The sequence below is a fragment of the Echinops telfairi genome, unplaced genomic scaffold, assembly GCF_000313985.2.
Source record: "Echinops telfairi isolate 266 unplaced genomic scaffold, ASM31398v2 ScPeMD7_60;HRSCAF=208, whole genome shotgun sequence".
Classification (NCBI taxonomy): domain Eukaryota; kingdom Metazoa; phylum Chordata; class Mammalia; order Afrosoricida; family Tenrecidae; genus Echinops; species Echinops telfairi.
The window spans coordinates 4,927,345-4,947,774 of record NW_022103958.1 but is presented as its reverse complement, the minus strand read 5'-3'; the positions used below and the strand labels follow the sequence as shown (position 1 = coordinate 4,947,774).

The window sequence follows — 20,430 nt, the reverse complement described above, 5'->3', positions numbered from 1 at the left end:
CCTGCCCCCCGGCCGCCTGCCAGCGCTCAGGCGGGAGCTCGGAGCGGGGCGCGGCGCCGCCCTGGAGTGAGGGGCGCCGGGCCGAAGGGGGTCCCTGGAGCCCGGCACGATGGACTCGGTCCTGGACCCTTTCCCGGCCGACCGACTGTTCCCGGGATCCAGTTTCCTGGACTTGGGCGATCTTAACGAGTCGGATTTCCTCAACAATGCGGTAAGATCGGGGCTTCTGCGCCCACCTCCCGCCACCCCGTACCCCTCTTTGCGGCGCGCCTAGGCCCCCAGGGAGGACCGGAGTGCACATCACCGGGCAGAAGACAGGGAGGGTCCCTGGAGGACCCAGGGGTGCAGAGTGCCCTGGAGGGAGGGACACGTGCTCCGGGCGCTGAGATCTGACAACTAGTTCCGCGGGCGCTGGCCGAGACCCCGCACGGAGGCCACAGCCTCTGGACTGGCCGCAGCGCACCGCGCCCGAGGGCTCCGTCCAGGGATTCTTCAGTCTTAGCCTTCGAACTAGCGTACAGGGATGTCGAGGCGTCGGGGTCCTCTGTTCCTGGGATACGAGCTCGAGACCCCCAGTGTCCCCACCCCCTGGTCTCGCCGTGCCCCCACCCGCCAGAGGCCTCGGGGACCAGCTTGGGCGCACAGTGGCCGTGCCCTTTCCTGCACCCTCCGGGACCGCGGGGCTCGGGGTCTAGCTCTCCACTTGAGGGCGCACAGTGGAGCCTCTCGAGCACTGGGACCTGGCGCCCCAGGGGGCCCGAGCGAGCCAGACCCGGAAACTTCGGGGTGCTGCCGCCGCGTGCGCGCGCGCAGGCTGCTGCAGAGTCGGCCCCGAATGGTAACCCCCACCCCCACCCCGGGCAGCTCAGGGCAGCACAGACTGGCATTCAGGGGACCAAACCCTCTCTCTTGTGCCTCTCGGTCCCTGCTCTGTGTCTCTGCCCCTCAGGTCTCTCTGAGGATCTGTCTTGCGGCTCATTCCCTCCCTCCCTCCTTAAGGAAACGTGGCTTCTTTCTTCTCTCCCCCACCACTCCCTCCTTTCCTCCCTCCCTCCTCAGCCTCAGCCCTAAGGCCCTTGGGGGAGGGGGCGTGCGTGGGCTCTTTAAAAGAGGAACTATTTGGGTTCAGGAAGGCCTACCCCAGGACAAGAAGGCTACTTGGAGACTTTGGTGGGAGCCCACTATTCTGGGAGCCATCAGTCCCCCTCACCCCCAGTGTTCATTCCAGGGGATCTCTCCCTGCTGACCTCTTGTCTCCTGAGAATAAAGGAAACTTGCCCGGACCAGCACCCCAAGAGTTTGGGGGCTCAGAATGGCCCCAGGCCCCTAGACTGATGATGGGGAAATGGAGGCTGGAGACCCAACCTGAGTCAGGAAGGCATGGGGTGTGAGATCTCCATTAGGCCTGTTGCTCTGGTCACCCTGCTCCCAGGAGGAAGGCCCCTCCCCACAAGTCAAAGAGGAAGGAGAGAATTGGCATGAACAATGGGGGGGTGGCAGGACTGACCCCACTCCCCAGCATGGGCCGGGCCCCTCACTCTCTTCCCTGGGCCTCACCTGCTTTGTCTGTAAAATGGGAGAAAGTCTTTCTAAGAACACTTCTGGCCTGGAGCCAAGGAGTGAAGCAGCAGGGACTCAGGACCGGACACTCCTGGGATTGGTGGGAAGTACTGGTCCGAGGGAGGGGGTTTGTGGCAGACAAGGAGGGTCACAGAGCTGGGGTAAGCCCCCTGCGACACCACCCCCACCCCCACCCCACCCCAGCCCACAGCAGCTCTGAGTGGGACTTTGTTCTGAATGAACTCTGCAGCCTGCAGCCTCTTCCTTCGGCTCCTTTCAGCTCTGCAAGGCCAGCTGCTCATCTGGGCCCCCATCCAGCGCAGGAAATCAAATGGTGGTGGCCTGCACCAGGGCTCTGGCGTGGGGAAGCCCTGGCGGGGAACCTCCTGTGCCTATGAGGCCAGGCCAGATAGAGGGAGAGGGGGGACATCGGAGGGGAGCTAGCAAGAAACCCTGCCCTGAGAATCTGGCGAGGGGCCCAGCCAGGTCAACGCAGACAAGTGACAGTTCTTCCTGGGGCCCGTTGCCTCATCCTCAATATGGGCTTCTTAGAAGCTTCCCCTAGCGTTGTTAGAGCGGCGGTTCTCAGCCTGGGGGTCACGACCCCTTTGGGGGCACCCAATTCATAACAGGAGCAAAATGACAGTTATGAAGTAGCAACGAAAATAACTTTATGGTTGGGGGGGGTGTCACCACAACATGAGGAACTGTATTAAAGGGTCGTGGCATTAGGAAGGTTGAGAACCACTGGGTTAGAGACTTGGCAAGAAAAATGAATGTAAAGAACAAATCATGATGCCTGACAGAAAAATTCACTAAAAAACTCACTGCCGTCGAGTTAATGCCAACTCATAGCAACCCTGTAAGGGCAGGGTAGAACTGCCCCCGTGAGTTTCCAAGACTGAACTATTAAGAGGAATAGAAAGCCCTTTCTTTCTCTCAAGGAGCTGCCGGTGGTTTTGAACTGCAGACCTTGAAGGTCACAGCCCAATGCATAACCACTACTCCCCGGGGCTCCTGAAGTGTAAGAGTCCATAATTATTAACTTGTCCCAGAGGCTGGATGAGGGGGTAGTCGTAAGAAGCAGCCCTGGTGGAACAGTGGTTAAATGGTCAGCTGCTACCCTGAAAGTTGGTGGTTCGAACCCATCAGCTGTTCCTCCAGAAACAGCCGGCTCCCATAAACATTTGCAGCCTTGGAAACTTGACCAGGGGGAGGGGCGGGGGAGGGCACTTCCCCTCTGCCCTGTTGGATCACTGTGAGTTGGAATCCACTCCAGCAATGAGTTTGGTTTGGTGGTGAGAATCGCTCAGTTAGGCGGTACTGTGTGACCTCAAGCAAGTCACTCTCTTTCCCTTTTACAGGCAGGGAAACCCGGGCTATTTTGCATCCTAGAAAAAGTGTTCCTCTCGGTGTGTGTCTGAGGTCCCTTTCTACTGGGATCCCAGGCCCACGCCACCCTCAGCTTCCTCTTGGTGCAACTGTCTGAGAGAAACTGTCCAGGGTTAGGGAGGTGACAGGGGTGCATCTTCTCCTTCAGGAAGATGGCAAGCAGGAAGGGATCACTAGCTTCTCTAAGATCCCGATAAAGGCCGGAGTCAGGTGGGGAACCAGCATGCTCTGCTTCTCAGTGTCTAGCGAATAAATAAAGTGTGGGCTCACTTTATATACAAAACCAAACCAAAGCAAACGCACTGCCATCTAGACACTGCAGACTCATAGCGACCCCCGGTGGGTTTCTGTGACTGTAACTGTTTACAACTTTGCTGGAAAGATGTTCTTGGGGCGCGGGGGAGGGGCAAAAAAGTGACTGCACAGCCCCATCAGGTACATTTGAGGATCTTGCTCTCTGAAGACCCCTTCTGTGGTTGTAATTTGGTTTGTGGGTGTACCCTTCCTGACAACTGTGGGGGCTTCTTTACTCTCCTCGCTGTCTCAAAGGCCCTGAGCAGACTGTCCTCAAAAACCCACTGCTGGGAGCTGATACCAAAGAGAGTAGATGCTTTGCAAATGGCAACAGTTGTACATTCATGCTTGCTCTAGTTGAACTATGGATTGTTAGACTACTGTAGAGCTCCCAATAAAATGGGGGCAGTGAGGGGGAGGATACAGAAGACAAAAATGTACTGGAGGGGAAAAAAATGCTATCCTGTCAATGCCAACTCATAGCAACCCTATAGGACAGAGTAGAACTGCCCCTGTGGGTTTCCGAGATTAACTCCTTCCAGGGGAGCCCGGTGGTGTAGCGGTTACAAGTTCCCAAGTTCGAAACCACCAGCCATGCCATAAAGATGGGGCTTTCTACTCCTGTAAACAGTGACCATCTCAGAAACTCACAGTGGCAGTGTCTACCCTGCCCTGTAGGGTCTTCATGAGCCCGCATCAACTCGATGGCAGTGAGAATCCTTTCTGGACCTAGAAAGCCTGTCTCCTGAGGTGCGTGCAGCTGGTGGTTTTGAACTGCTAACCATTGGGTATCAAGCCCAACAGGTAGCCTTCTACAACACCGCGGCTCCTTTAAGGTTGTCCTGGGGAGAAGGGGACAGAAAGAGCTGTCAAACATTCAGTCGTAACACTGGTGACCCCAGGTGTGTCAGAGTAGAGCTGGACTCCAGGGGCTGACTTTGTCTGGAAGTGGACCTCCAGGTCTTTCTTCTGAGGCACCTCCAACCTCCTGGAGAACCACTCAGCGCATGGACCGTCTGCCCCACCAAGGGCTGCCCAGGAGCCCTCTGCTGTTCTACCTGTGGTCCGCCAGCCCTGGGGCAGCTGTGAGAGAGGACTTGTTGCTCAGAGAACTGGAATGGAGGACCAGAGGGAGAACGGGTCATGTTGCTGGGTGAGACATGCGGTCTGGCTGCCTCTTGCCTCCTTCCTCTGGCCCAGGGGGAGGGAAATGGCTCTGGAGCCTGGAGAAGCCCCAGCTGGGAGGGCGTTGCTGGGGGCGGTGGAGGAAGACCAGTTCACTGTGTTGTCTCAGAGGGAGCAGCCGGAAGCTGCCAGGATGTTTACCTAGCTCACTCCTCAACCTCCCAACAGCTGGGAGGCCAGGTGTGGCATGACAGGGACCCAGGGACTGCCCAGGGGAGGGAGGTGTGAGAGCTAAACCCCCTCCACAGGCCCCTCCTCCCCTGAACTAATTAGAGAAGCAGACTCCCCCTCCCCCCCCAACCCCGGGCTTTGGGGAATTTCAGGAGATTAGAGAAGTATGTGTGTTTGGATGGTCCTGAGTCTGTGTGTGGCCCTTTAACAGCCCTGACAAGGGGAGATGCATCTACATATGTGTTTCTCTTTAAATCCTTACCCACAGAGAAGAGGGCAGAGGGGGCAGGGACCTGAGGTCTCAGAGTAGTATCTACACTGAGTCACTAACCAAACTCACTGCCATCCAGTCGATGCCAACCCATTGAGACCCTGGCCCTGCCAGTTTCTGAGACTATCACTCTAGATGGGAGGAGAAAGCCCCTTCTTTCTCCGGCTGTGTGACCGGTGGTTTTCCGAACTGGTGCCCTGGCAGTTAGCAGCTCGACGCTGTCTACTCTGCCCCCAAAGCTCCAAGGAACTAACAGAGGACACTGGCCGTCAGGTGCCCTGGAGTTGCGTGCACCCCCCCACCCCAGAGTATCATTCCCCCACCCAGAGTATCATTCCCCCACCCAGAGTATCATCCGGGGAGTGGATTGCCAGGGTTTTCTTCTGAAGCCCTGGGTGGGGGGATGCTGGGAGCAGGGGGTAGGGAGTCAGACAAACTGTGTGAGCCGCCCCAGGATGCCAACGGGGGAAAAATGACCGCCCTGACCGAGAGTTCCTATTCCGGAAGGGACCCTTCCTGGGACCCCTCCCCTTCCCCCGAAATACTGAGTCCAGGGGATTGGGGGCTCTGTTTTGATTCGTGGGACCCAAGTGCCACGAGGGCAGGGGCACTGTCCTTTTCCAGACTGGGTACCTAGTACCTAGGACAGTGTCCGGCATCCAAAGCAGACCTCATCATGGAATGAAAGAGGGCCTGGACACCACACTGCACGAGGAGGAGGAGGAAGGGGCCTTGGATGCTCCTCCTTCCCAGACATCAGGGTCTCAGCCATGCCTGCTGGGCCTGGGATACTGGAGGTTCGGGGCTCACTTCCCAAGGAATTGTTGTTGAAGGTCATTCCACCTGGTGGGCAGCCCTAGACTTGGGCACTCTGGAGCTGGCTAATCCACAGGGAGGTGGGTGAACTGGTGACTCGGGCCTCCCCCTTGGGCACTGGCTCAGGGGCATCCACCTCCCAGAGGGTCCCCTCCTTCGGTCTGTCCTGGGATGTCCGGATCCACACACACCCAGCTATAAACCAGGCCTTTCCTGGTCCGGCCGCAGGAGCTTGGCAGCAGCCATTGCTACTTTCTAGAATGCTTTCCCCTCCAGAGTCTCTCCGCCTCCTCCTTCCGCCTTCAGCTCAGAGGGCACCTCTTCAGAGGAGACTCCAGACCACCGGGAGGGAGGCCCTTGTTCGTTTCTGCCTTTTGCTTCCTTCAGAGCCCTTTCCTCAGTTGTCAGTGGCTTTCCGGGCTCCTTGTCTGTTTGCCATCAGGAAGAAAGAAGGTCCCGGAGAACAGCAATCACGTCAGCCTTGGTCATCGCCATAAACCAGCACAGGATCTTGACCCAGACTGGCCCTCATGCTAGTAAACTCAGCTCTCATGCGATAAGCCAGGCCAAAGTTCTCAATCACAGAAGATGTGGATTTAAGCTATTGTAGAACAAATGGAAACACTCATTTCCAGTGAGCCTGTACCGTCCCACAAAAACAACACCTCACACAGAAAATAACGTCGGCAAACCTGACTGCCCGCAGCAGACCCGACAAGGAAAGGCTCAAACGAGTGCCAAGTGGTCGGCCCTTCTCCACCTGCCCCAGAGACAAGAGTCATGCCCACCTTTATTTTGCAGCCCTGGTGGTGTCCTGGGTTAAGCATTGGGTTGCTGACCACGAGGTGGGTGGTTCAAACCCACCAGTAGCTTAGAGGGAGAAGAACGAGGCCATCTACTCCCGCCATGATAGACAGCCTCCGGAACCCTGAGAAGTCGCCCTACTCTGTCCTGTAGGGTGGCCGTGAGACCAAATCCATGCCACAGCAGTGGGTGCATCTTACTGGAGGCTGGGCCCTGGGCCAAGGACAGAACCAGGGCCAGTCGAGTTGTGCAGAACTTTGCCGCTATGTGAAGGACGTACTGGATTTGTAAAGAGCGTGTCTTTAGAGTGGGTCAGTCCAAATAGTCAGACCTGAGTGTTCCTGGCGTGTACTGGTCCTTCCAAGAGGGGCCTTAGGGTCTCAGGGTCCTGGCCTGGCCGGCCCGAGGGTTGGTGGGGATGCGAGTTCCCACAAAAGCGAGGTCTGCACCCCATTCTGCTCTGAGGTCCATCCGGATTCCCGGGACCAGCTGGGGGTTCACTAGCTTTAACACACACACATTCCTTCCTCCAACATGTGGGCCGTGGGGAGCACCCACTCTGGTGCCAGGGTGACCCGGATGAAGAAGGGCCTGCCCCAGGTACTCACAGACGAAGGAGGGAGCCGCAGGGGCACAGGTTGACGTCCTGATGGAGCGGAGATGGTGACCTCAAGGAGGTAGTTCTCTGGCCAAGTTTCCTCATCCCAGCTGGCACAGTGTGAGGAGGTGGTGGTGATTCCGGAAGAGAATTCTTCCCTTCCCTGCAGAAGACCCCTTTCCATTTCCAGCCAATGCACCCCTCAGGTGTAGCAACTACCATTACTCTGATGCTGAACCGCAGAGCTTCCAGATTAACATGGGCTAGAAAAAACACCAGGCCTGGATATCGACTTTCCAAATTCAGCCAGTGGAAAAAGAAAGGAAAAACCCTGTGGATCCCAATGACCTGATCTCCAGCCTGATCCCAGAGGTGGGCACAGTGAAGGAATGATGGGTGACCACGCGTCAGGGGCCAACTTGACAGCCCTTAACAACGGCAACAAAGTCGGCAAGGAGGTCCCTGTCAGGCACCTCAGCAGAAAGGAAGAGAGGCCTTCACTTTCTGTTCAAGGCCAGGCCGTCCTTCAGGAGGGGAGGGAGTACTTCTCTAGCTCATGCTGGTTTGAACTTTGCCCTCCAGCGCAAGGAACACTTGGGATCTTGGAGACCAGAGGAGGCCCTGGCTTCGTCCTGACCCAAGGCTACCCTTTGAACACCTGTGGGTGCAGAGTCAGCTCCCCACCTAGGATAGCACATGGCCCGGGCTAAGAGGGAAGCCTTCTCCACACCCTACCCTCATCTTTTCCTCGTCCTGGCCTGGAGGTGCTTGCTACTCCCCACCTGTCTGGCCCTTAGACTTTACTCTCTGCCGCGCCCAGGGCTCCCAGGAGGGTCTGTCTGTGCCTGGTCTGGGTGGGGGTGGGGGGTGGGCAGAACAAAGGACACTCCTCTGCCTCCTCCTGCAAGTCCTGGTACTGAGACCTCCCAGAGCGGCCCTCGGGAGGACCCAGTTTGCCCCTGAGCCTCGCTCAAGAAACGAGTGCCAGATGCTGGAGAACAGGCTGTTCTGCTGGAAGTCTCCACTTTCCAGAGGGCAGGAGGCAGGAGGACGATGCGGGTGGAGTTAAGTCGAGAAGACTCTGAGCATTGCTCTGGCTGGAACACCACGGAAGCCCCTGGAGCCGGCCAGGGGGAGCCTGAACAAGAGGAAGCTTCTTGACCTCTGACCAGAATTCAGGGGAAAGTTGGGGTGGGAGTGTCTGCGTCAGGAGAAGCTCAGGGGGCAGGCTGTGGCCTGGAACTCTTGACTCATCGCACACATCAAAAGCATTGGTTTCCTGGGAATGTCACAAATCCTGGTGTCCGTGACCTGGACACGCCATGTCATCCTCAAGGGCAGACAGCTTGAGAACTAGAGCGATAACAGGCTTCCCTACCCTGGGGTGGGGCGGGGAGACCGGTGGAGGGGGAGAGCACTGTGCCCCACCCCCACAACCCCATGGTGTTTCTTGGGACTTGGGCTCTTGGCCATTTCACCCATCCCAGAGAGGCTGACCCATCTGGGCTAGGATGTGTGGTCCAGCATCACAGCTGGACAGCAGGGGTTGGGCCCCTCCTCCCCTTCCAAGAGAACAACAAAAGCGAGAGTGGCCACAGGGAGGGAGTCTCAGCAGGCTCTTTGGGCCCTGGTGGAGACTAGGAAGGGGTTCAAGCCAGTAGCTGCAGGGGCTTGCTGCAGAATTAAGATAGGTCTGAGCCGCTGCCCAGGTCCTTCTCTCTGCCTGGAATGTCCTGTCCTCTTGACCCTGACTTGCTGCTGTGTTTGACCTTGGGCAAATCACTTCCTTTTCCGGGCCTGGCTGAACTCAACTCATCTTTTTGCTTATAAGCAATTGTTTCTGTGCTTCTGAACTAGGTCTGTTGATAGGGGCGCATACTGTGTTCAAGAAATGCTTGTTTATTGGTTGGCTAGGTAGTTGGAGAGGGGAGGGAGGGAGGAATGGAAAGGAAGTGCTAGAGGATGAATGGGAGGATGGAGGAGTTGGAAGGAGGAGAAGGAAAGGTCCGGTGGGAGGAGGTGCTGGGTCACAAATAGTACTTGAATGGGTAGAAGAAGGAAGGATATTTCCAGTTCTGAGGGCCCTCTCATTGATTTATTTTAGTGGCTTTTATTTACTGACCGAACTATCTAAGTCACCCATCTTAACCCGAACCCCACATCTACCTCCGATGTCCCCTTGATGGCCATTGTTTGCTATGAAATAGATTGTGCTCATAAAAGAATATGCATAATGCATACGGGTGAGTTATAAAGTATGATCCAATGGCTATCTGGGTACTCACTACATCCCTTAAGAAATGGACCCCACGCTACCTTGGTCTCTGAGAGCCACAAGAGCTGGCAAAAGGAATGCTGAAGACCCTGACCCACCCAATGGCGGGCAACTTCTGAACAAGAAAGTCCTGTGCGGCTCTCAGTGAGATGACGGGCTCCCAGACCAGTACAGGGCCGCCGACCCAGCCCGAGAGGGGGCAGCGTGATCATGACCGGTTGGCTCCAGGACTTCACAGAGTCAGGAGCAAGCGCGGACCCTGGCTGTCACCATTTGTCACCCGTATAGGCTTGAGTGAGCGTCTTTACCTCTTATGTCTCGTCCATGGGATGACCCTAAGACGCAGGGTTCTGAGGCGGATCCAGCCGAAGCGTCTTTGCATCTATTTGGTTAGGGAAGCTTTGCCGCGAAGGCTGGGAGACCTTAGGTGGTACAACTCTTAACACACTTGGTGGCTACCCCAAAGGTGGGAGAGTCAAGTCCCCCCAGAGGCACCTTGAGAGAGAGGCAATGGCTCTCCCTCCCCCAAAGCAGCCTTGGCAAATCCTAAGGGACACAATTCTACTCGGACACCTGGAGGGGCGCCATGAGTTGAAATTAACTCGATAGTGACTAGCGTGGGACAGAGTACATTGTCTGTCACGTAGCACCCCCGCACCCCAAAGAAAGGACAGCTCCTGCTGCTGTTTTGACTCCGGTGGCTGTTGTCATTACCTGGAAGGGAGGTCCTACAGTGGACAGCCCTTGGAGAAATGCCACCACCCACCCCACTTCGCCCTCCCTGCGCTGCCCCTGACCGTGGTGCCCTGTCTCCTGCCTGACTGCTCCCTCTGTTCTTTCAATACATGCCCAAAGCCCATGGCCCCTTCTCAGGACTCCATTTCTGGGCATCAGGAAAGGGATGGCCAAGGAAGAAGCAAAAGCAGGTGTGGACCCAGGACATGGGGCTGGGCTCCCATGTTCTCTGTCTCTGGCCCCGCGCTCCGTGCTGGGATGGGGCAGCAGGGACAGGTAGGTGCCTGTGATAGCGCAGTCAGCGTGCTTAGGTTCAAATCCCGGCTTGTTCACTTGTTGCCAGGATGCCGAACTGCTCTCGGCAGCGTTTCCAGCTCAAGGCAGACGAGAACGAAAGGCCTGGGGGTCTAGCAATTCTTAACATGAGAAACCTGACCCCCACACAGCCCATTTCGGGGATGGTGTGGGACCGGGCAGCTATGAGCCAGGGGCCTGACACGATGAAACTGCCGACAATTCTTTCTGCCTCATCTCCTGGCGTTTAAGTGAGATGCTGCCTGTAAGGAGCTAGACCTGGGCCTGGCGGGTACATACCACCTATCGGTGTCACCATATGATCGTCATGGCTATTCGGTGTCGCGCTCTGCTGGGCGTCCTGTGCAGCCCTACAGAGGAGGCCTCAAGGATAAATCCGGCCCGGATCCTGCCCTCCAGGAAGTCAATGTTCCGAAGGGGAGCTGGACCCCACTGCGTACAATTCGTGTGCAGGACTGGCCAGAGACCTTACAGCCTTTAAGAGGTCCTGAGAGGGTGTGGGGAGAGAAGGAGGGGAGAGGGGACTGCTGATGTAGGAATGCTTCCTGAGGGAAACGGCAGCTGGGTTTGACCTTGGCCTTGAAGGCTGCTAGAAACTCACTGCCATCGAGTCCGTGCGACTCAAAGCTACCCTATCGGGCAAAGCAGAACTCCCTCTGAGGTTGTCCCAGGCTGTGACTCTTCTTCGGCTCGTCGTGCTGCCAAGGAGTGGCTGGTGGTGTCAGTGAGGAGTGCCCTACACCAGCAGGGCTCCTAACTGAGGAGATAAGGGACAAGAACATTCCCAGACGGAGGGAACCACACGAGCAAAGGCCCTGGGGAACTCGCCGCAGGTCCCAGGAGCTGGGCAGGGTCAGTCCAGTGCCACCGGAGAGAAGCGGGAAGGAAGTGAGAGGTGTGAAGGACCGAATGTCCTCCACCTGGCCCCACCCCCAGAAGGGAGCTACTGCCACCTTCTGAGTTATTCAAAGTTGGGCTCCCCACCTCCTCTAAACTATCTCAGTGCTCAGAAGTCTGGAGCTCATGGGGTGGGGTGGGGGTGGGGGGGTCTTCCCGTCTCATCTCTCTTGCTCAGAGATCCCCCTACCCACAGGAAAGACATCATTCTGGACCCTCCCTGAACCAGCTGTCCCAGCCCCCTCCTCTCCTCTGCCCTGATGCGGCTCTCACGCTGGGCAGGGCCGTCAGTTCACTCCTGGCACTCATCGCCACCACACTGGGTCAGGCTGCCCCTCTTTAGGGGTAGGGGATGAGGACTGGACACTCCAGCCCTGCCTCCTGGCCCAACTCCAGGACCTTAATAAGGTTTCCTCCTACCCCCCTATGCATCATCTAGCTCAGGGCCCTCTGCTCTCAGGCAGAGCCCTGGGCCCTAAAGGAATCTGAACCCTCCTCAGTGCAGCCCAGCCAGGCACCCTACCTCCCTGGGGTAGGATGGCCCAGAGCCCCCTCATCAGCCTCCCCCCACCTCCACCCCAGAGAGGAGGCCCAGCCCTGCCCTCTGCTGCCCAAAGCCTTCACCCTGCTCCCTTCCAGGTTCACTAATCAGCTCCACATTGGAATCTGGCAGGCACGCACAACTCAACTCTCTCCTCCACTCAGCTTGGGCTCCCAGCTCCCTACCCTGCAAGATCAGCCCGTGGTGTGTGCAGAAGAGGGGGGTCCCTGCCGCCAGAGCCCCTTCAGAGGACTGAGAGGATGCTGGGACCAGGGGCCAGTGGACTATGGGCCCTCCCTGGGAGAGATGCAAGCAGAAGGGCCGAGGGGGGAGTGGGGGTGGAGCTTGGAGTAAGCATGAGGAGAGGAGAAGTTGGGGTGGGGGGGGGGGGAGAGCGAGGTAGTCCCCAGCTCAGCACATTCCATAGCCATCTGGAAGGTTGGAAGGCCCCCAGCTGGCCTGCAGGGTTGTGGCTCCAGCTTCTCCGCTCTGTGATGTCAGGATCCAGAGCCCCCCCACTCTCTGCGGGGTCCCACTGACCCGGGATCCACCTTGGAGCAGAGTGCTGGGGTCTGCTCAGACCCCTCGCCCCAGTGACTGCGTGGGTAGCAGGCCTCCAGGGCGGGGAGGGGAGGGTTGCCTTTGCAGGAGGTAGGCTGTATAGGGCTGTGAGAGGCAGGATGGAAGGCCCATGGCCCTGCCCATCCCACTCGAGAAGATTCTCCCTGCTCTCCTCGTCTGCCTCCACTTGAGTTGGGAGATGGCAACACAGGGAAGGACTCCAGAAATGATTGCTTGTCTTGAGTTGTGTGATCCTGGGAGAGTCTGCTCCCTTCCCTGGGCCTCAGCTTCCCTGGTCAGTAATAATAATAATAATAATAATAATAATAATCAGTTGCCCTGCATTGATTCTGACTCATAACAACCCCACATGTGTCAGAGTAGTACTATGCTCCACGGACAGCCCTCCTGGTGTAGTCCTTATGAGTTTGGCTGCTAACTTCAAGGTTAGCAGTTTGAAACCACTAGCTGCTCCATGGGGGTTGGCAGGAAGAAGAGGCTTTCCACTCCCATCAGGAGCTGTAGCCTCAGAAACCCACAGTTCCACCCTGTCTTACAGGGTCGTCATGAATCAGAATCGACTCGATGGTAACGAGTTTGTGTTTATCTTTTCTTCAAAACCACTATTGGGAGCTAATACAGATATCATGAAGCAAAAGACAGTGATGCCAACTGTATCAAGTGGTCAGCAGGTAGAAAAATAAGGACCTAGTACATCAATGCCCTGTATTCTGTATTAAGATATATATTATTCCGGGAAACCTGTGATTGGCATTGTCAGTGAATATTATGGGAAATTTTCCCTGACAACCGACTCCCATTGTTTAAATAGCATCCCACCATGTAAGGATTTAGTCTGTAAAAGTTAATAACTCAGGTATAGCGATATGTAGTTAGCCTACACTGGTCCGATATCCCTCTCAATAGGGTTTTAAAGATTAGTCCTGGGAACTGATCAATGACAATGTTAACAGAAGATCTTTATGCCCCAGGGAGATAACTCTCTACCATAAATTAACAAGGAAGTCTCTAAGGCAGATAAAACATGTATCGAGAGAGATCCAGGAATGGATGCCGGGCTCACACTAAATTCTAGCTCCAATTTAAGAACTCTGGGTCCTTCCATCATGCCCTGCTCTAGATGCACCTTGAGGAAGAGAACACCGAAGATAAGGGTGCTATAGCATAGTGTGATGAAGAAATTAGAAGGTGCTGCCTGTCAGATAAAATAGTGTGGGGGGTCTTAAAGGTCTGTTTTCAAACAAACAGCCATCTAAGTGAAATGTCCACTAAGTCCAAATGGAAGACATTTGGTTGGTTTTGGTTGGTGGGGGTGGGGGTTTTCAGTGGCTAATTTTTCTTTCTTTCTTTACATCATTTTATTGGAGGCTCGTACATCACAATCCATCCATCCATCGTGTCAAGCACATTTGTACCTCTGTTGCCACCATCATTCTCAAAGCATTTTCTTTCTACTGGCGCCCTTGGTATCAGCTTCTCATTTTCCCCCTCCCTCCCCAAGCAGCTAATTTTTCAAAAGCCCGTCGCCAGGCCTTTCTGGTACGGCACCTCTGGATGGCCCTGAACCACCAACCTTTGGGTGAGCAGCCGAGCATCTTAGGGGAACCAGAGCAGTTATTCGATGTATTGTGCGCTGTACTGCATGCACTTCCCAGGGACTCCGAGAAGAAGGTTGCTCAAGCCCATTCTGACTCCTGTGACCCTATGGGACGGAGAACTGCCCCAGGGGTTTCCCTGAGGGGCAATCTGGACTGGTGGTTTTCTCTCTTGGAGAGGCTGATGGGTGGGCTTGACCCGGCAACTTTGCCATTAGCATCACTTAACGGTTGCATCACCGGGCACCTCTGAATCATAATCGCTGCCTTTAAGGAGCTCCTGCTCTTCATCTTGCCTTGCATGAAACAAACACCCAAGCTCCCTGCCATCCAGTTGATGCCAGCTCAGAGTGACCCTAGAGGCCAGGGCACAACTGCCCTGATGGGTTTCCAAGACTGTAGCTCTTTACGGCCATAAAAAAAAAACAACCCACCTTCCTCCGGAGGAGTGGTTTAGAACTGCTGACCTTGCAGTTAGCAGCCCAAGTTTGTAACCACCGTGCCACCAGTTTTGCAAATGCTCCTTCATGTCACAACCACCTGGTCGAGTAACAACCAAGTCCACTGCCATCAGGTCACTTCCCACCCAACCAGGGTCGTCCTGAGTCAGATAGACTTCCTGGTAGTAGGTTTGGATTGGGGGACACTACATGTATGGTTCCTAAGGCTATGAATCTTTGAGGGAGCAGGCAACCTCCTCTTTCTCCTGCGGAGGAGCTGCTCACCTGGTGCTTAGCCGCCTAACAGTTACCTGACAGCACCACCAGGGCTCTGAGTTTGACACCTGACAGTGCCACCAGGGCTCCTAGCAGCTGAGACAGACAAAGCAGCGATCTCTAAGCAGAGCCAGGATTAGAACCGGCTCTGTTTGCCTCCTTGCTTGAAACCACTGAAGCATCTTGCCTCAGCAAATCAGAAGCAACGGACCGAATGATGCCAAAATTCCTTTTGGCTCTAAAATTGTCATGATTTTTTTTTTTTGGCCACCGTCGGGCTCTTCAAGAAGGACAGGGGCAGGCGTTAGTCACATACTGGGAGGGGGAGGGAGGCAGAGGCATCTGGCTGGGGAGCATCTGGTGACGCTGGAATCTCAGAGGCCCCACTCCCAGGGAGCCCTGCGAGGTCCAGGACCCAGGGGCTGGAGTCCCTGCCGAATCCCCAGCCGACCCCAAGGATCCCACACCTTCCCTGAAGGGAGAGAGTAAAAGAGAGAGACGGTGACTCTTTCCAAAAGCAAAGCCTGAGGACAACTCAGACAGGCTGAGTGAACTCAGGGAGAGGGCCGGGGCCAGGGCCAGAGCCGGAGCCAGGGCCAGGAGAATCCCAGCCAGAGTTGGGCGGTCGGCTCCAGCCCAGGACCGTTCAGCTGGCCCAGGGCCTGGGAGCAGCGCCCAGCAGGTTGGCCCTGGGGCTACTTTCAGACCCTTGGGTTGGCCTGAGCCTGGGGGCTCCTATATCCCCGGTGGGGAGTGTGGCTGGGCTGTGGTACTCAGTTGCCTGCTCTGGCTGAGGTTTAAGAATGAAAAGGCTGGGGAGGAGGAATGGGCAAGAGACAGGCAGGCCTACTAGGGAGGGGCCAAAGGAAGGAATCCTGTTGAATTGGAAACTCCGCCTGCAGCAGGAGTAGGCTGGCACCGGAGCAGAATTCCAGCAGGCCGCCCATTCTTGGAGGCTCTGCCACAGGAATGAAGGCCTCTGTCCACTAGCTCAGCTCGCTGACACCTTCCATCCTTCACCTGCTCATTCAAGCCGCCGTCACTCACTCAACAAACAGCTGGGCTTTGGAGTTCCAGATGAGGACTGCGCTCAGTCAAGACCTGCAGCAGCCGGGCTGGTTCAATTCAAGCTGCACCAAGGAACTTGAACTCTGTCCTAAAGGCTGCAGGGAGGCTGCGGTGGACATTGAGCAGGGGAGTGGCATGGTCATATCTGTTCTATAAGATCCTCTTGATGCAAGGGAAGGATGCCCTGAAGGAGATCTGAGTTCAGGCCTTGAGCTGACCTCATAGGCAGAGTGGTCACCCCATTAGACAAGAAACCTTTTTCGACCAGGAAAGTCATCTCTGTATCCACAGGGCAGGGCACACAGTAGTCGTTCGGTAGAGACTGACTGCTGAGAGACCGAGTGAATGGGACCGGATGCCCTCGTTCTCCGGAGCCCCCAGCACCAGCCCTGTCCCCACAGGGATCTCCAGCCACTGCCTCTGGACCAAGGTCTCCCTCCAGCAGCCAGGGGCTCAGTGATGCCAGTCACAGCTAATCCCAGCCCCAGGCAGCCACAGTCACTGCCATCGCTTCCTCCTGTCCAGACAGGGCCCGGCGCCCGCTCCTGGGTTGGGCCATCGCTCAGGGGCTGCTGGTCAGAAGATGCCAGCTGCTGGCCAGGGACCCACAGGCCGGCTCTCCATTTGCTGGAGGCCCTTTGGTCTGGCCAGATTGGAGAACTGGAGGGCTGGGCAGGCAGGGCTGCGGGCTGCAGCAACTACACCCCCTCCCCAGGACCTTGCTCATGGACAGTGGCAGCTGGGCACAAAAGCTGGGCACTGCTTTTCTCCCCCACCCCACCCCTACCTCCCTCCATGCCCTTCCCTGCTGTCACAAAGTAACTCAGGCTCCTAGTGACTCTATGTGGGAGTTCCAAGACTGTAAATCTGTATGGGAGCAGAGTCTAAGCTTTCTCAGAGTGTCTGGTGGGTTTGAACCATTAACAACCTCGCCTACTTGAAACACAGAAATAAACTCACTGCTTTGACAGGACAGAACTGACCCTTTAGGTTTCCAAGAATGTAAATCTTTCCAAGAGTAGACAACCTCGTCTTCCTCTCAGGGGGCGGCTGGTGGGTTCGAACCACTATGGTTAGCAGGTCACCCCACCGAGGCTCCTTGCCTCATCCACAGCATTACCTACATGCCTCCTCTGCCCCGTCCTCCAGTCCCAGCCCCAGGCCAGCCTGTGACTCCCAGGCCTCCTTCCCTGGAAGTGGCATGGCTCAGTCAGCTCAAGCCTGGGGCGCAGTGACGTCAGCTTCCCTTTCTTTGATTCTGGGAGATGTTGCATGTTTGTGAACACGTGCAGACATCTGTGTATCTAAGAGTGACTGCATGTTTGTGTGTGGCTCCCATCTCACGAGTGTGTCCTCACTGAGCTTATGTTAGTGCCTGCTTGTATCAGACTTCAAGAACTTCCCGTTGGTATCTGCGGGCAGGAGCATGTGAACCAGGGAGTGGTCTGACTGTGCCAATGGGGGTGTGACCTCCCTACTCCCACATGTGGTATCAGAGAAGTAACCTCACGGCTCATATCTGTAGCACATGCCTGTGGTACACACATACAAACATACACACACACACATTTCTGTGGAAAACTCCCTGGGCCTGCTGGGAACAGGAGCTAGGAGAGGCTGGAGGTTGAAGCTGCGTGCTCCCAGGAGCCAGAGAGGCCAGGGGAAAAGAGCCCCCTTTCTGACCGGCTTCAACCTGGCCCTGCCTCAAGGCTGGACCAGACCAGGGACCCCATCAGAGCTTGGCCTTGAACTAGGGCCTCTGGAGTCGTGAGTCCAGTGCCCTTTCCCCATCACAGGTCAGCTCTGAGAAGGGGAGTCCTGGGTCCCAACATCTGCATGTCAGTGCTTAAGGACAGAGAGGGTCCCTCTGACAACTGGGGACCCAGAGGGACACCTCCCCAGCCCTCAGCACCGCTCCCTGCTCTGGTCACAGCAGTGCCTCAGCCCAGTAGCCCTGCAGTTTGAAATGGGGGCCACTTTCTAGTGAGCGCAACGCAAGTAGGCGGTTGGGAATGTATGGGTCAGTGCTGGGGGAGGGTGTCTGTGGGCCCAGCTTTGGGGAATGAGCCAAAGAGCTCTCCTCCCCTCCTCCAGAAGTAACACCCGGGTTCAGGCTCCCCGCCCATCCCAAAGCTCAGCTGGGGGGGCGGGGCGCTGAGGCCTCCTCCCTTTCTTCCCCAATCACAGACGAATCACCTAGGGCCTATGGGAGGGGGCGCACACTTAGAAGGCAGAGCCCCTAAACCTCTCTCGCTCTCTTTCTCTCTCTCTCTCTCTGCACCCAATAGGACTAGGGGAAGGGGACTGGAGGGAGCTTGCTTGTGCCCATTACCTCTCTGCTACCCCCACCCCGCCCCCAGCGCGCCCCGCTACTCCAGGAGACAGGGTGTGTGGAAATTCATCTTCACGGTGTGCGGACATCATGAGCTGGACACCGGAACCTCAAAGGGTCATTTCTGCCTGTGTTCTGCCCATGACACCGAAGGGGACACTGAGACGGGCCCTAAAACGCCTCCCTTTGGGGCGCGCGCGCGCGCTGGGGACCGAGCCCCAGGCACCTCCGGCGCAGCTCCGCCGCCTATCCCCCGGCTGCCGCCGCGGCCTCCCGCAGCTTCCTCCCATTGGCCAGGAGCTCTGCGGCTCCCACCAATGAGCAGGCCGGATTCCGGCGAGGGGCGACCCGCTGGCGTTAACCTCTTGTGGGCCGCGCTGGGCGGGGGCGGCCGCCGGGAGGAGGGTGCGGGAGTCTGCCGGCGAGGGCCCTGGAACTCTGCTCGGAGCGATGGGGCCGGGGCCGGCGCCGGCTCCGCGTGGCCGCCGAGAAAGGAGCTTGTACTGGCACGACTGTAGGAAAAAGTCTTTAACGAGGAGGGAAACAAATCATAATATTTCCTTTTCTGGCTTCCCACCCCCGTTGCTTGGAATGGCACCCCCATGGAAGCCTCGCCCCGCCAAGCGCCCCACGCACCAGCCCCTGTCCTTTGTAGACTGCTGCCACCTCCCTCACCCCCCACGTCATGCCCCACGGGTAGACTCAGGGAGCCCTGGTGGCATAGTGGTCATGATTTGGGCTACTAATCGCAAGGTCAGCCATTCGAAACTAGCAGCCGCTCCGCGGGAGATGGAAGAGGCTTCCTCCACCGGTCTCCTCTGTTCTGTGGGGTCTGCTCTGTTCTGCTCTGGGTCAGAATTGACTCGAGGGCAGAGAGTTTTGAGTTCGAATCCAAACTTTGGGTGTGTGAACTGGATGGAGGGCCGAAGCTGGGGAGGCCTAAGGTCTCCAGGGTGGGCGGCCCAGCGTTGGGGAGGAAATGAGTAGAGGGAGAACTGTGTTTGAGGACAAGGAGGAGATTCCCACACCCCAGGGCACACCCCTCCCACGACAGCAACAGTTCACTGCTGCCACTGTTTCCTCAATAGCCATCAGGTTGATAGAGCAGGGGCCACGAGCTTTTTCAGGTGTCTGTTCCAAAATTGGTGACATAAGTCAGCTGTAAGTAACCGAGTTCCTGAGAGCCAGGCGCCAGATGGAAGAACACAGCCCATTGCCCTCGAGGGCTACTCTGACTGCCTGGAAGCCCATGTGTGGGAGTGGAACTGCCCCCCACAGGGTTTTCAGTGGCTGGTTTTTGGGAAATAGACTGCCAGGCCTTTCTTTCGGGGTACCTCTTGGGTGGACTGGAACCCTCCACCTTTTGGTTAACCACTGATCAAATTAACCATTTGCAATCACTTCCAGATGGAGGTAGGGGGCCCACAAAGCACTCTAGGGGAGGCCCCTCCCCTAGACTTGGGGGAGGACATGGCCGCCATTGCCCCCAGACCTGGCCCAACACACAAGAAACCCCGAGCAAGGCGGCCCAGAGAGGCCTGGCGTCCTCCACCCCCACTCCCCCACCCCCTGCCTGCCTCTTGGCCAACCTCCCCTTCCACTTGGCTCTCAGGACCCTTGAGCCCCAGCCTGCTGGGCTCTGGCTGCTGTTTCCAGCAGGTGGGGTGCCGGCAGCTCACAAAGAGGCCAACTGAACTCCCTCTGCAGGTTCTGGTGGACACCCCAGATAGGGTCTCTCAGCAGAACCTGGTTCATCCACCGGGAGCGGAAGCCTTCAGGGACCTCAGCCCAGAGTAAGAGGAAGCATCTCTTGCTCCAAGGCCTCAGGAGGAGGCGTGACAAACCCTTATTGGCTGAGCAGCAGCTGCTGGAGAAATATCTTCCAAGCTGACTCACAGAGGCCTCACCACCCCTCCCAGCAGGCCGCACACCAGGCCTTGGGGGCCCAGAGATAGCCCAAGAGGACCCAGTGTCCCCGGCTGGGCAGCCGCAGGCCCTGCAGAGGGTGTGGCTAGCACAGACCTGGCTGAGTCCTCACAGGGATTGGGGCTTTATAGCACATGACTGGTGTCCTGGGGTTACAGGTGTTCTTAGAGATGCATTCAGCAGAAGCCTTTTGACCTGTCACCCAAGCATTGCTGAGCATGACATCCTGAAGGCGTTGACCTCTGGGATTCGAAGACCTGCTCCTACACCAATATTTATGGTGCAAGATCACTAGGTAGTGGGAAAAGTTGAAGCTCCTCTACTAAATAGAAGGTTAGGATTTCGAATGGAGCTGCA

At 56.7% G+C, this 20,430-nt stretch overlaps 1 protein-coding gene across 1 annotated transcript in view; it reads left to right on the top strand.

The window, feature by feature from the left end:
- Positions 1 to 109: 109 nt before the first annotated feature.
- The window catches only part of CREB3L1 (cAMP responsive element binding protein 3 like 1), a 45,538-nt gene continuing 25,217 nt past the window's right edge, over positions 110 to 20,430 (top strand). The window contains exon 1 of the mRNA XM_004708325.2: positions 110 to 211. Coding sequence (XP_004708382.1) covers positions 110 to 211 — 102 coding nt within the window. The remainder of the gene's footprint in view (positions 212 to 20,430) is intronic.